This window comes from Hippoglossus stenolepis, chromosome 12 (assembly GCF_022539355.2).
Source record: "Hippoglossus stenolepis isolate QCI-W04-F060 chromosome 12, HSTE1.2, whole genome shotgun sequence".
In the NCBI taxonomy this organism is placed as follows: Eukaryota; Metazoa; Chordata; class Actinopteri; order Pleuronectiformes; family Pleuronectidae; genus Hippoglossus; species Hippoglossus stenolepis.
Genome location: NC_061494.1, coordinates 25,000,507 through 25,015,218, shown reverse-complemented (window position 1 = coordinate 25,015,218; position 14,712 = coordinate 25,000,507). Strand labels below are relative to the sequence as shown.

At 40.3% G+C, this 14,712-nt stretch overlaps 2 protein-coding genes across 4 annotated transcripts in view; both read left to right on the top strand.

Annotated features, from left to right (window-relative positions):
* si:dkeyp-121d4.3 overlaps positions 1 to 9,125 on the top strand; it is a 23,493-nt gene extending 14,368 nt beyond the window's left edge. Inside the window, exons 20-21 of one of the 3 annotated variants that reach the window (XM_035172746.2) lie at positions 309 to 420; positions 8,991 to 9,125. In XM_035172746.2, the coding sequence (XP_035028637.1) occupies positions 309 to 420; positions 8,991 to 9,016 (138 nt within the window). In that variant the 3' untranslated portion in view covers positions 9,017 to 9,125. The other 2 variants (XM_035172745.2, XM_035172744.2) reach the window with 2 other exon arrangements.
* Positions 9,079 to 14,712, top strand: part of znf318 (zinc finger protein 318) — a 19,668-nt gene continuing 14,034 nt past the window's right edge. Inside the window, 3 exon segments of the mRNA XM_047342366.1 lie at positions 9,079 to 9,212; positions 12,812 to 13,226; positions 14,167 to 14,276. Coding sequence (XP_047198322.1) covers positions 12,969 to 13,226; positions 14,167 to 14,276 — 368 coding nt within the window. The 5' untranslated portion in view covers positions 9,079 to 9,212; positions 12,812 to 12,968.

The following is a 14,712-nucleotide window of genomic DNA, read 5'->3' as shown; positions in this document are numbered from 1 at the left end:
ATATACAAGTTCCCTAGCGTTAGCCACTTAGCATGGGTGCTCGCTGTAACATTAGACAGTACAGATGCTGATAACATTGTTCTGATGTATAAGGAGGGAGAATGGTCAACTTCATCCCAAATGGTTGAATGAATGAGACACTTTGCGAAAATTAAGTATAGATAAAACTTTATTTTCTGATGACTTGAACTACAACTTCTCGATTTGGGAAATTGTTTGGTTGGGGGCAGCCTTGATACAGACAGACATATCTGTGTTTTACCTGCATCACATGAAGCCTTGACCAGACATCTGTATTTACGTTGCAGCTGGATTTGTACAACCAGAGGATTTCGGAGAAAAGGGAGCAGCAGTTCCAGGAGATGTTAGCCCGCAAGAAACAAGGAGACAGGAACAAGGACGGCACGGTGGTCCCTCCAGGTATTAGGACTTATTAAATAGAAAATGCACGGAATTAGCAACCTTTGAATTACAGACATTGAGTTTAGCTTTAAGTAGATTACATTCGCGGCTTGTTTCAAAGATGTAAATACATTTTCAAGTTAAAACTTGACTTACCTTACAGTTGCATGTTATTTATACTATCTGTAGTTTAAAGTCAACAGCTATAGTTAAATAGACTTCTGTCTCCCAGAGTTATTCAGGTTTTAGTGAGAAGCCCAGAGATGATTAAATGTCAAGAAGATATGCGCTAACACAATGGAAGTTTTGCTTCCCAAATAAGTTTTGTCTATGAATAACAAGGCCTAATTATCACGGTTAGGCCCTAAGATAGTGACCTTGCTAGTGCTACGTGTTCTAAGCTAGATTTGTGCCTCGTTGTCAACAGTGTCATCTCATAGATTTCAGAAAGAAAGCAACGAACGTAGAATTCATCATAGGATTTCACTTGGGTGTTGTCGCTTCACCACAACGCTACAGAGATGTCTTGTGCATAGGGCTGGGCGATATAACGATATCGATAATTATCGCGATATAACTTTTCCTCGATAGAAATTTAAGACGCGTCGATATAATGTCAATAGAACTCATCCCCTCCCTGTTTTGACAACAAGAACAATGAGAATAGTGCTGCGCCGAACCAATCATGTGGCTGGAATAGAGATAAACCCACATCAAGTTAGGTTGACGCACACAGAGCGGAGGAGCAGCACCGGCACACGTGTTAATGTTTGGGTTTCTGCATAGAGGTGGACAACTCCGCAATGATGCAGTGACTGCACTCACTTAACACTTTAACAATAAACACCATCACTAATCACAAGTTATTAGGACACATACAGGACTGACGTTTACTTTGTGTTTGTTTGATTCTTTAGAGTTTATAAGACACACGTTTTAACCTGCTATACAACACGAGACATGACGCGCACAATCAGGACGAGTCAGGGTTAGGGTTAGGAACATCCGGAGTCATTATGCGACATCATCGATTAATAACTAAATACATGTGATTATCAGTTTGTGTGTGAGACGGTACAGAGACAAGCAGACACACACACACACACACACACACACACACACACACACACACACACAAATACGCACACATTCACACAAGTTCTTCCTGCAGATTACGACCTAACACAGTGTTGTAACTTCATTGTTGCAGCAGAAGCAACTTCCTGTTTATCCAGGAACATAAATATGAATTCATCAGTTTTTTTATAAAGATCAGTTCTAAGTGTGATGATTAGAAAACATCAGAGGAGCAGAGTCACTTGTTGACCAGCGTAGAAATGCTCCTCAGTGACGCTGATTTAAGATAAGATACAAAATTAAACTTTATTGATCCACACACCAGGAAAATTCAGTTGTTACAGCAGCAGGCACGTCAGAGTGAGGTAGACACGAGAATAAAGAAATATAAAAAGGCAATAAAATAAAAAAATATAATTCAAATAACTTTTATTAATTATTTAATATATTACATTATATTCACCTTTTCACTGTAGTGGTTTGTATGAAACGTAATAAGTTAAGTGCAGTGGACCAGGGTGAGTGTACGAGCAAGTAAAATCTGTTTTGTGCATAAGAAATAATGTTTGCACATAAGAACACTGTACATTAATGCAAGTGTACAAAAAAGCTATTTTCTGTTTATTTAAATTATATCGTGATATTGATATTGACTGATATGAAAAAAAAAAATCGTGATAAGATTTTGTTCCATATCGCCCAGCCCTGTGTTTGCATTATGGAGATGTATTTTTCCATTTTGTGACAGAGATCATGATCACAGCCAGGTTTATCCCGGGTGTGGCTTTGCTTGTAAACGTTTGTTGAGGAGCTCTTGTGCTCGCTCATTGGCACCAACATGTGTTTACACTGTTGCAGTCAGCTACAGTGTAAATTTCTGGAGTAATACTTGAGCTTCCATACATAGGTACTGCCGTACCCTAAAACCGAGCCATAAAGCTGTTGTTAGGATAACCCAGACGTCTTCAGTGTTTCGAAAATTGGTCTTTCTTCTGCGGCTAAGGGCTGTCGGTCTTTCCATCACTCACGTTAACCGAACCATGTGGTTTGTTCCAACGATCAAGAAAAGAAGGCAACTACAAACCTGACTCCACAAAGTAACATCTTTTTTCTTTATATTATGAGTGTTGTAATTTAGCTTTTGAAAAAATTATTTGAGTCCAACAACCACTGTCCAGTCAGAGGTTAGGAAGTTAAGACATGTTTTCAGTAAAGTTAGGTTTTATTTGAAAATGTTATATACCAGAGCTGCTACAATACCTAATCTTTGGTACTAACTCCACCAGGATTTATCTTTTCATATTTTAATTAAACTGTAAGTAAACCAAACTTTGGGTTTACTTTTGATTCTGACTTGAGTGTCTGACATTTTTCAGTCATTTATAGATGAGATATCTACTCTTAGCTAGATACCAAGTTCAAAGATGTAAATACTAGATACCAAGTTTCAGTGATACTTTCATATACGGTTGTTTCTCCAGGCTAAGGTTTGTATTCTTCAGCTTAAATACAGTTATTACCAGATCTAAGCCAAATTGGAGGTTGATCGGCTATTGCTGTGTGAACTTTTTAAAGATGCATTTTGAGAGACTCCAACACGTCACGCCGTCCGACTAGATTTGTACCAGGCTACAACTACAACACCGTGGTGAAGGCTTGTTAAAGTTTGAAGAGCAGACATACTAGTCGGGGGTTTCTCATGGTAAAAGCTGGTGTATTGTGTGTGACCTCTTTTGTCAGTCTGTTGTGTTGTATGAACACAAAACGACTTCAAGGCTCCAGATCAGAAGACCACAAGTTGTGTAGTGTGAACTAGGCTTTTCACTAATTGGTCACTCAGATTGTAACCTGAGCCTCATTCTCACAGTCTGACGGTTCACAGTCCTTGTCCATGAGGAGTCAAAGATGAATTGTAAGACATACAGTACTCAGTATCAGAACATCAATGTATAGGCACACTTCTGACTTTGACTTGTGAAGAGATGAAGAAAAGATGGTGTGAGATAATTTAAACAACTAAAAGAAGTAAACTGAGCTCACTGATGCAATCTGCCTCTAATTGTCTTTGTTGTAAGTCACTTAATAATTTGGTAAGAGATCACTTACTTCATACTTAATATTTCTACTGTATGTTCTGTTACTGACTATTTCTCAGTACGCATTGATCGCCCCTCTTTCAGAAGAGGCCGGCGCTGCCCTGTAAGAGCTGCTAGTCGTTACTTTAACAGTGACCTCAAGTGTGTACACAGTACAGCTAGCTGAAAAGGAAAGTACTATAATTGTATTATTGATGGTAAAACACTAAAGGCAAAGATATCAAATCAAGGATCAACGTTGTTGGAGGAATAACAAGACAATGGACTAACGGCTCAGTCTGTACTACAACGAAAAAGCTACTAGAAGGTAGCACATGGAGATAAATTCTACATGAAGGCCTCACTTATCCTGGTCTAACTAAGAAAAGTTCACGTTTTAGAAGTTAGTTTTTTTTTTGACAGTATTTCTCCAGATGTTTCATTCTTTGTTGTCTACAGAATTTTGTGTTGTGCATCGAATATAAAGAATATTTCATTTCTGCTGTTCAGGGTAAGTCAAGTTTGCTCAATTCTGTTTGTGTCAAACTGAGAAGAGAGTGGATGTTTTTTTTCATGAATATTCAGAAAAGTTTTAACAGAAGATCCAAACTACTGTTTATAATTGAGGTTAATTTGCAGTGAACTAAGTTTCATTATGTGAAAATGATTTAGTTAATATAAAATTGGTCGCACAGTTAATGTTTCCCCAGCAGAGGATTTACTTTTACTTCACCGTCCTTACTTAATGACCTTTTTAAATGGTGTTGTAGTCAAGCCATTGAACCTCAAGTTCAATCTGAGTTTATGTTCTTCTGTTTGACTCACAAGTTCAACAAGCCGATTAACACAAGGCTGCGTCAGTCATTGAATCATTTACAGCAACAGTGGTAGTGATGGACATATCAACGGATGTTCCTGTGTCACTGAGGTTGTTTCCAAGTTGAAAATAAACATATAAACATCCAAAAAGTAAGCTGTGTTCTGCAGGATAATGTACAGTATATTTATCATTTATGATTGTCCAAAGATGATTTACCGACTACATGGAGCTTTCACTGTAAGGCCGTTACCATCACATTAACACTGTGAATGACCTGTCACCAATAATGACACTACTTCTGAATGGCATACTAATTATTCTACATTTACCAATATTGAGTAGCATTTTATCGAAGCTAAATGTGCCTACCTGTTTACCTGCCTGCTAACTAAGTGCTGTATATTGCATTGGTATTGAAACTCATTAACAGTAATTTCGAGCCCTAAAAATTCTGGGTCATGAGCTCTGTCTTCTCTACCGTCTCTGAAGCGATCTACGTTAGCTCAGCAAGCTAATGTGGAGAACTTAAACATCACGTAGGGGTCAGCTGGATATCGTTAGCTTAATCAATTTCAAAAGCGACACACTGGTAGTCTGTCATCAACACGGTAAGTGGTAAACTCTCTACCTAACGTCCATTAATGTCAATGGTTTTCCTTAACCATAAATTTTTAGCTAAACGTCAGATTGTTCATGAGCTAAATTTATAATTTTATTAATAAGTTGAGTCCATTAAGAATGTGTCACTTAGAAAATTAAATATCTGTGAATAGGACCTTTACAATTTCTAGGCTGTGAACTATTTGTTGTTTTTATCTAAAAATAATTGGTCAGAGGTCGTCCATCAAATATCGTAAACTTGTCGACTGATGTTAAGATTTTGAGTTAAGGCGCTGATACTGAGCCCCAGACCTGAATGTGAGCCGAGGATTCAGGCATCTCAAAACTCGTCGTTATCGGATATCGTTACTAGCAAGATGTTGTTCTAGTTAGTAGACACAGTCGTGCTATTTGTAAAAGTAAAATACGGGTCATCGAGCAGTTTGTATGGTGGGTTTGGGAAAACGGTTTATCCAAACGATTTTGGGTCTTCATTTAGTCTTTGCATACTATCACATCTCAGTTGATCTTCAAACACTTTTGCTGTTCCATCATCCAAACAACAGTACACCATCGGTCACTCCTCGTGTTTGTACATTTAAATCTGCTGTGGTCTCTGCGACACCGTGAGTCAAATCTTTGTATTCAAACAATCTGCTCAGGTGACTGACAACCAGACTCCAGTACAGATCAGTTTGGTTCAGACTGAAGAGGAGAAGACGAGGTCCAGTATGGAGTCGGAACAGATATGGAAACAGTTAAAGTCCTACATGACTCAACAATTTCTGATTGCAACTGAATTTCATATTTACAAAATGGGTCTTGACAAGCACTAAGTTAACTTTTTATTTGAGATTAAAATCCATATCTTTTCTCGAAGCAAAATACCAGACCTTAATTCACCTGAAAATGGGCTGGAAGGTTACAAGTCAAAACATTATTTCACGGTCTTTTGTTAATTTGTCGTATCAGGTTTCAAATGATTTCAGTGCTTTTCTTGGTACTTAAATTATGTTGCATGTTATGTTTCCATGCACAGCCAATGTTGAGATTTAGTGTATGTTAATACATTACACTCAGCATTTAGCTAGAGAGACGATTAAATCTGCAGCTAACAGTCCTCAAGAGCTTTTCAAATCTTTTAACTGAAGTATTTACTTGTAGTTTTATTTCATATTCCTCAGAGGGTTTAAAAGAAAAGAAAATGTGTATATTGCAGAATGGCAATATTTGACAGTGAAGGTAGGTGATTATTTTGATCTTTTCAGATTCTTTTGAAAATGATCATATAATTGTCTTAAGTCAATCAAACATCTGTCTCTAAAATCATTTTTATTTAACTGGTTTGTAGATTTTATTAAATATTCAGACATTTAACATTTTTTGCTTTCCCTTAATGCGTTTTAGGTTATGACCCCATTCAATACAAACTGTAAACTATAGAACCTGTTGATTATCTCTCCTGATGCAATAGTTATTTCTTTATTCAATGATACATGGTAACAATTAAGAAGATGCTGTTAGGTTTCATGACAAAGGTTAATGTCTTAAGATTGAAACAGCTATGAATGTTTTGAATATTAGTAATTGTACTCTTTAAATTCCCGGGCTTGTTTCATAAAGACCGTTTGGCTTTTGTGTAACAGTCGGATTTCACCTCAATGTTTGGTAAATTTTGGTCAATCTACCAGAACTTCAGAATCATAGTAGATATGTAAGCAGACCATTCAAAATGTTGTGCTGCTGGTTCGTTCACAATGACAACCTCTTAAGACAGATATAAGAACAAAACAAATACTGGCCATACTCAACAGACCAGTCAGACAGATCTTTGTGAAACCAGCCCAAGTCCTAGTGGTTCTCAGTCGTTTGGGATCATCCAATGCAAAATATCATAAAGATTCTCAGTCATCCAGCTTGTGGTATCTTCAGACGTTGCTCAAGTGTACATGGGCAACATAAGCAAGTCCAATTGCCTATGCACACTTGTACAACTTCTTAAGATCCAATGCAAAAGATTTGTTGGTCTTTTTGTCTTATTAAAGTATTCTGTTGAAATTTCTAGGCAAACCGATCAACAGTGAGCCCAAGAATGTCTGGATTTGTGGCCATTCGCTGGTGTACTGGGCCGAATCACGAGCCAAGTCTCCGGAGGTAGGTATGCAGCTGGGCATGGACCTCAGCAAGGTGGCTATCTGGTGGAAGGGCACACAGGGCATGACATGGTCCCAGCTCTTGCCCCAGCTCCACCAGCTGAAGGTCACCTGGCCCAACCCAGACGTCCTCATCATGCATCTGGGGGGCAACGACCTGAGTACTGACAGCCCAACCGACCTGCTGGCCGCTGTCAAGAAGGACCTGACCTCCATGAGGAGCATCTTCCCACAGTGCATCCTCGTGTGGTCCAACATCCTCCCTCGGAGGGTGTGGCGCCACTCGGCCGATAGCCATGAAGTCGATCTGGTCCGAACCACTGTGAATCGCAGGATCCAGAACATAATTTCGGAGCTGGGTGGCACTTCACTCACTCATGATAACGTCCGGTGCGGCACAAACACAGGCCTGTACCGGGCTGATGGCATCCACCTGTCCCCCAAAGGCATTGACGTTTTCAATCTGAACCTTCAAGATTTTCTGGAGAAGTGGGAGGTGGAGGTGAACAAGGAGAACAATTGAGAGTTGTATCAGTTATTTTCTTGTTTTTATGTTGTCTCTTTTATTTCTAATGATAGATAGATGGATTGAATTGAATAACTACAAAGGTTGTTCACGTTCTGAAATCATTCAGTCAAGCTTTAGTTTATCACGTAGGAACTGTTGATCCGTGTTTGTCTGACTTGAAACAATAAACTCTATCAGCTGATCTGTTGTTTACCCTGAGTCTTTAATGTTCTTAATAAACAACATCAAAGATTAAATTAACTGTTGGTTAATGTTGACTGTGTTTATGTCCATAACATGTGTTTTTATAATGTTACAGGTAAATATAAATGGTTTATGACTAAGCAAATTTATACATACAAAATAAAATTGACTGTCTGTGTGCAGCATGCGGAAATCTGGGATCGAACGGCCAACCTGGTTAGAGGATGACCCACTCTATCCCCGCTCTACCTCCTGAGCCACAGCCGATGTCATTGTTTCATATTAATATTCTGGTTTTAGCCCTTTATCTGTTTCGGGCATGACTTGGAGCTGACTGGATTTAAAGGGATATTTCACTGAAAAAATAAAACTCATCTACTCATCTGACAACTGAAGTAACTAGTGATCAAAGCTTCAGATGTAATAAAACAAGAGAAAAAACATAACATGTCTCCATGCTGCTCCTGTGGTGTCAAGTGTCCACAAGCCCCGACGTTCAAATTCAACTTGAAACGATGTTTTTTGTTTTAGGCCTAAAAGTCTGATATCTTGGTGTATATGACCTTGTTTTGAGTTGAATATGAATGTCGGGGCTTCTGGACACTTGGATGATACCACAAGAGCAGTAGTGTGTGGGTGCATGTGAAAATTACACATTCATGTATATCTATTTGATCATATAGTTCTTGATTTAAATTGACTTAAAAGTTCACATACGACAACTGGTGTTTTCATGGTTCTAATATTTGAAGCATTTTTGTTTAATGAAATAAGAGTTTATGTTTCTGTGAATCTGCTTATTTTACCTGGAAAGACTTTATGTAATCACAGTAGATTATAGACGGTGTCTTTATTTGTCGTCTCTCATATACACTGACGTGTCTGAGCAGTAATGAACCTGTTGGAGACAACCAGGTGAGTCTTTGTTTACTCTGCAGGTTCAGATGAAGATGGAGCTCCGGGCAATTCGTGCTGGACGCTGCCCAACATTCAGACTTCTCCACTTGTCCAGTCCCACTTATCCTCACTAATGTAGAGAAACTAAAAAAGGAGTTTGTGTTTCTCTCCACACCATCACAGAAAACTGAACGATCCTGCAGCCTCTCACAAAACATTGAACAGTTAATCAGAAATCACGTCTTTGTTCTCAGCTGTGTGGTTCAGACCGTCAGGATGATTGAAGATCCTTCACAGCGACAGTTTGAATCTGAGCTGGGCCCTGAAAACTGTCCTCAGTCCTGTCTGAGATCTATGAAACTATCTGCTCTCAGCTTCCTGCTGATTCATGGAAATACTTTGAGAAATATTCAACATAAGAGCACAACATGACAGGATGAAGTTGTGGGAGGGTTTGACTCAGACAGCACATCAGGGTAAGGAACCACTGAACTTTACATGAACTGTTATTTTGTTCATGTCAAACAAGCAGCACAATCTTCAGACCACACTTCACACATTTTCACAATTATAGCTCTGTAATTCAGTTCAGAATAAAACGGCAACAAAACATTGTTCAATTCAAATTTTTCTGGTTCATGTATATATCATCAAATCAAAAAACATGACCTGAAGTCACTTTACATATTGACAATATTGTAGAGAAACCAACAGTTCAACAATGAGCTGCTCTGACGACTGAGAGAGAAACTACTCTTTAACTGGAAGAAAGAACCAGAGCCAGTGTGGAGAGAGGGGGTGGTGGCAAGAGGGGCAGTCATCGGATGACGTCGAGAGTCGCCCTTCCTGTTAGACTTACTCTAAGGCACCACCTAGTAGTGCAAGCCATGCAGCACATTAAAGGGATAGTTCACCCATTACATTAAATTACATGTCATTTAGCTGACGCTTTTATCCAAAGTGACTTCCAATTAGTGCATTCAACATCTATGAAAATTCCCTCATTATCTCCTCACCACTATGATGGCGGGGGGGAGAAGTGTTTGAGTCCAGAAAACCCCTCTGGAGCTTCAGGGGTAAACAGTGTTGCAGCAGAATCCAATAAGGATTGAAGTTAAATGAAAGGAAGAAGAAGTTGTTTAATGGCTGATGGTTAAAATCTGTGTTTTGAGCCTTGTGGACAAAATCTTCTTCTGTTTGAATCTCCGCCGAGGGAAGGCTACCCGCCGCCTCTCGAAGGCCGAGTACGGCGGCCTTCAATGGTGACTCCTTCTTCAAAACATAACATGCCTCCATACTGCATGTGTGGTGTCATCCAAGTGTCCACAAGACCCGACATTCAAATTTGACTCGAAATGGCGTCATTTACACAAAGTTATTACCCTAAATGTCCGCTAACAGAAGTAGCGATGCTACCTTGGGCGACAGCTTGTGTGCGTGCGATAATGAACTTGGCCTCAGAGGAAGCTATCGAAGGACTTTTAGGCTAAAACATGGTGTAATTGACCTCGTTTTGAGGTGAATTTGAATGTCGGGGATTGCGGACACTTGGAAAACACCACACGAGCAGTATGGAGTATTTTTCTGTTTTTTTTATGTCTGAAGAATCGGTCATCATTGACTTCGATTTGATTTGGCTGCAACACTATTTACCCCTGAAACTCCAGAAGTGTTTTGTGGACTCAAACATTTCACCCCCCTCCATCATAGTGCTGAGTAGATGATCAGGGAAGTTTCATTTTTGAGTGAACAATCCCTTTAATGAACGTCCATACATGAAGATACTGTATGAACACTGCTCCATAATTAGACATCAGTCACACCAGGATATTTATATATATTTATATTTGTCAAATAATCATCGCCTACGTTTAAAGAAATAAGGTTGAAACAAAAATGTTATTGTTAGCTGAATTCAAATAAATTACAATTAAATATAAAATTGCAGGGTCCCCTATAAATAATATCAAGTTGTTTGTTAGGACAGCCCTGGGGCCTCATTTATAACCGTTGCATACGCACAAAACGGGGTCTAAAAACTTGCGTACGTCAGTTCTCACGCAAAAGTTGGAATTTATAAAAAAACTTGGAGGGAGAATGTGAGAATTTCCATGCAAATTCTGACTTACAACAAATTACGTTCAGATTCCATTAAACAGCGGAGTTACACAGCCCAGTCGTTTATAGTTTTGAATAATATCTTCTAACACTGTGTATCATCCAGGACGAGTGTGTGTAACAGGTCTGTAGTGAACGTGGCTGTTCCATCAGGTGCACAGAGCGACCTGGAGATCACTATAAAGAAAAACTATTCACTTTCAAACTTCTATTTCCAAACAATATCCCAGAGAAGGTGAGGATCCACTGATGTGAGGGAATCGGTCCGGTTCCTCTAAATAAATAAATACTGCTGTGACACTGGTGCGTGATGCTGCGTGATGCTGCGTGATGGATGCAGGTGAATGGAAGGAGGAGGAGGAAACGAGGGTTCAGCGATGACTGATCAGCTGATCTAGATTCTATAGATCTGTGATCTCCGAGCTGAACTGAGTCCAGTATTAGATCGACTGACGGAACCGAACCATCCCAGGACAAACACGAGCTTATAAATATAATTATGTGAACAGGTGATTCAACAAGGTCCCTCACATTCTGACAGGGTGTTTTTCTGCCTCCACCTTTGGATCTTTTCTTATTTCCGGCTCGGTTCTTTCTATCGTCTTCACTCTCACTCGCTGTGTTAACAGCAGCAGCAGAGTATCAGTGTATTTTATTTATTAGTGACATCACTGCTGTCCCATCAAATGTCTCTTCACCGCCACCTCACTGTGGAGGAGTATGAGGCAGATCCATGTACGAACGTTTCCAGGTGGACTGATTTATAAATATGGTCAGCAGCCACCACGATCAGAATGTGAGGGAACTTAACCCTAACCTGTTCACATAATTATATTTATAAGCTCGTGTTTGTCCTGGGATGGTTCGGTTCCGTCAGTCGATCTAATACTGGACTCAGTTCAGCTCGGAGATCACAGATCTATAGAATCTAGATCAGCTGATCAGTCATCGCTGAACCCTCGTTTCCTCCTCCTCCTTCCATTCACCTGCATCCATCACGCAGCATCACGCAGCATCACGCAGCATCACGCACCAGTGTCACAGCAGTATTTATTTATTTAGAGCAACCGGACCGATTCCCTCACATCAGTGGATCCTCACCTCCTCTGGGATATTGTTTGGAAATAGAAGTTTGAAAGTGAATAGTTTTTCTTTATAGTGATCTCCAGGTCGCTCTGTGCACCTGATGGAACAGCCACGTTCACTACAGACCTGTTACACACACTCGTCCTGGATGATACACAGTGTTAGAAGATATTATTCAAAACTATAAACGACTGGGCTGTGTAACTCCGCTGTTTAATGGAATCTGAACGTAATTTGTTGTAAGTTCTTTTATATATTTTGCAATTGAAGGTTCGTGTGGAACAGTTTTGTCCCGCGAGCAAAGTGGATCAATAATCTGCTTCAGTTCACCTCCTCACGTCTGCATCACCGCTTTCCCGTCTCCAAAATGTTCGTACGAAGAAGTCAGAGTTTGCGTGGAAATCCTCACATTCTCCCTCCGAGTTTGTTTTTATAAATTCCAACGTTTGCGTGAGAACTGACGTACGCAAGTTTTTAGACCCCGTTTTGTGCGTATGCAACGGTTATAAATGAGGCCCCAGGGCTGTCCTAACAAACAACTTGATATTATTTATAGGGGACCCTGCGATTTTATATTTAATTGTAACTTATTTGAATTCAGCTAACAATAACATTTTTGTTTCAACCTTATTTCTTTAAACATAGGCGATGATTATTTGACAAATATAAATATGTATAAATATCCTGGTGTGACTGATTATGGAGCAGTGTTCATATGAGCTACATGGTCTCCGCCACTAGGTGGTGCCTTTGAGTATATCTAACTGGAAGTCATCTGATGATGTGCTCAACGTGGGTGGAGTCAAACGTCTGACTCCGCCCAAAGCAGACCCCTCCCTTGTTCTCCTCTGATTCTCCCTCCGTCCAGCAGGTGGCGGTGACGCAGCAGGGAACTAATGGAACCAGGAAGAAGAAGAAGAAGTTGTTTAATGGCTGACTGTTAAAATCTTTGTTTTGAGCCTCGTGGACAGAACCTTCTTCTGTTTGAATCTTCACCGGGAGGAGCCGCTGATTATCTGCGGGACTACATGTACCGTGGTCGGCCTCCTCCGAGGGGAGGCTACCCGCCGCCTTTCGAAGGCCGAGGACCGCGGCCTCCGCGGCCTTACCCGGCTCCGGACTACAGAGACGACCGGAGCCGGCCCAGACCTCCGTACCACCACGGCTATCACGAGCACGGTCAACCGGACTCATACCGCCGGTCCCCACCACGCAGGAGGTACCCTTCCCCCGGATCAGGAAGCCACCGAGGCGCGGAGCACTGGGCTGGAGGTCCCCCGAGAGAGGTGAGTTCGCCGGGCTCTGATTCGAAGAAGGCTCGTGTTTGTTGAACGTGTTTTATAATATAAAATAATATATAACGTTTTTTATGTGACAGCACCAACGACTAATGATTCCCCCAGAATGAATACGATTTTTATTTGTATAGATATGTTGTACTTGTTAGAAAAACAAAAGTATTAAATTAGTCCCACACACAACTGAAAAAATGTCACTTTGCAAAGACACGCAAAACAGCAACATACACATAAACGTATATGAATATACAATCTTATTAAATACAAGTTCCAATGTATTACATTTAATTATCAATGTTGCCGCTGTTCTTAAAATTAAATAGATATAAATACAAATAAGAAAAACAGAAATATACAATTAGTCACACAAAACAGTAGCGGAACTGCTTCATGAGGTTTCTGGTATAACTGTATTTCCTCGAATAAAAATCGGGATATGTTCTCAACTCTGGCACTTGTGGCCCAGCGAGTGGGGGGAGCGGCCCCCGGATCTGTGAACTGGTTACTTCATCCCAACACCTGCCACTTCATCACCTCTTCCATCAAACTACAGTTTTCAAACTGTTTGTTTCATCATCTGAAGTAAAAACATGTTTAATGTTGAAATAATTTTCAAACAACATTTACAAGTGATTTCCAGAGAATCAACAGATTTTTTTAATAGTTTCCTGGTTTGATTCAATAAGAAAGGGAAACTGAATCGCCTTCGCTGGTTTATATTATTTTCCTTAGTCATGTGTTAGTCAAGTGACTCACACATGTAAAAAGTCTGTTTCATTTTTTTGTAACAATGACCTCTGACCTCACCTGGGCACAGCGAACAGGTAGAAACACTGCTCCTCACATCTGAGACGTTCTGGTTCATGTTAATAGATCATGTATAAAACTGTTTTTCTCAGTTTGAATGTTTTATGGTTTTATGTTGCAGAGGTCTCTGTCACCACGTGGCCCAATTCCCCTCGACCACAACCTGGTTATCACTGTTGGCAACGAGCTGACGTCAGGGTCTGGCTCCGCCCCTTCACGCCATCATGACAGGTACACTTAAAAGAAAATCCATAAACTTACATTCTGATGGATGTGAGGAAAAGGTTTATAAAAAAAAACGTTCAGCCACAGCCTCTTGGTGGTGCTACAGACCACTGTACATAAGGATGCAGAGAAACCCAATGTTGCGGAGGCAGCGAGGTAACCTGGTTGCTATAGCCGTCTTCAGAGTCCGGAGAATTGAATACAGACTTTACCCGCAGTTTGCTTTTTAAACATGTTAGCACAGCAGCAGGTTTTCCGCACAGACTCGTTCACAACAGCATCAGATCCTCCTCATGGTTCAGGTGAGAGGGGGGGCAGCCGGGTGCAGCAGACAGAGACAGGAAGTGACGTGTTACCTCTGCTGCAGAGGTCATGTGATCATGTTTACATCACCTGACACCGTCTCAGCTCTGATCACCACAAACTCTCTTCACATCTTCGT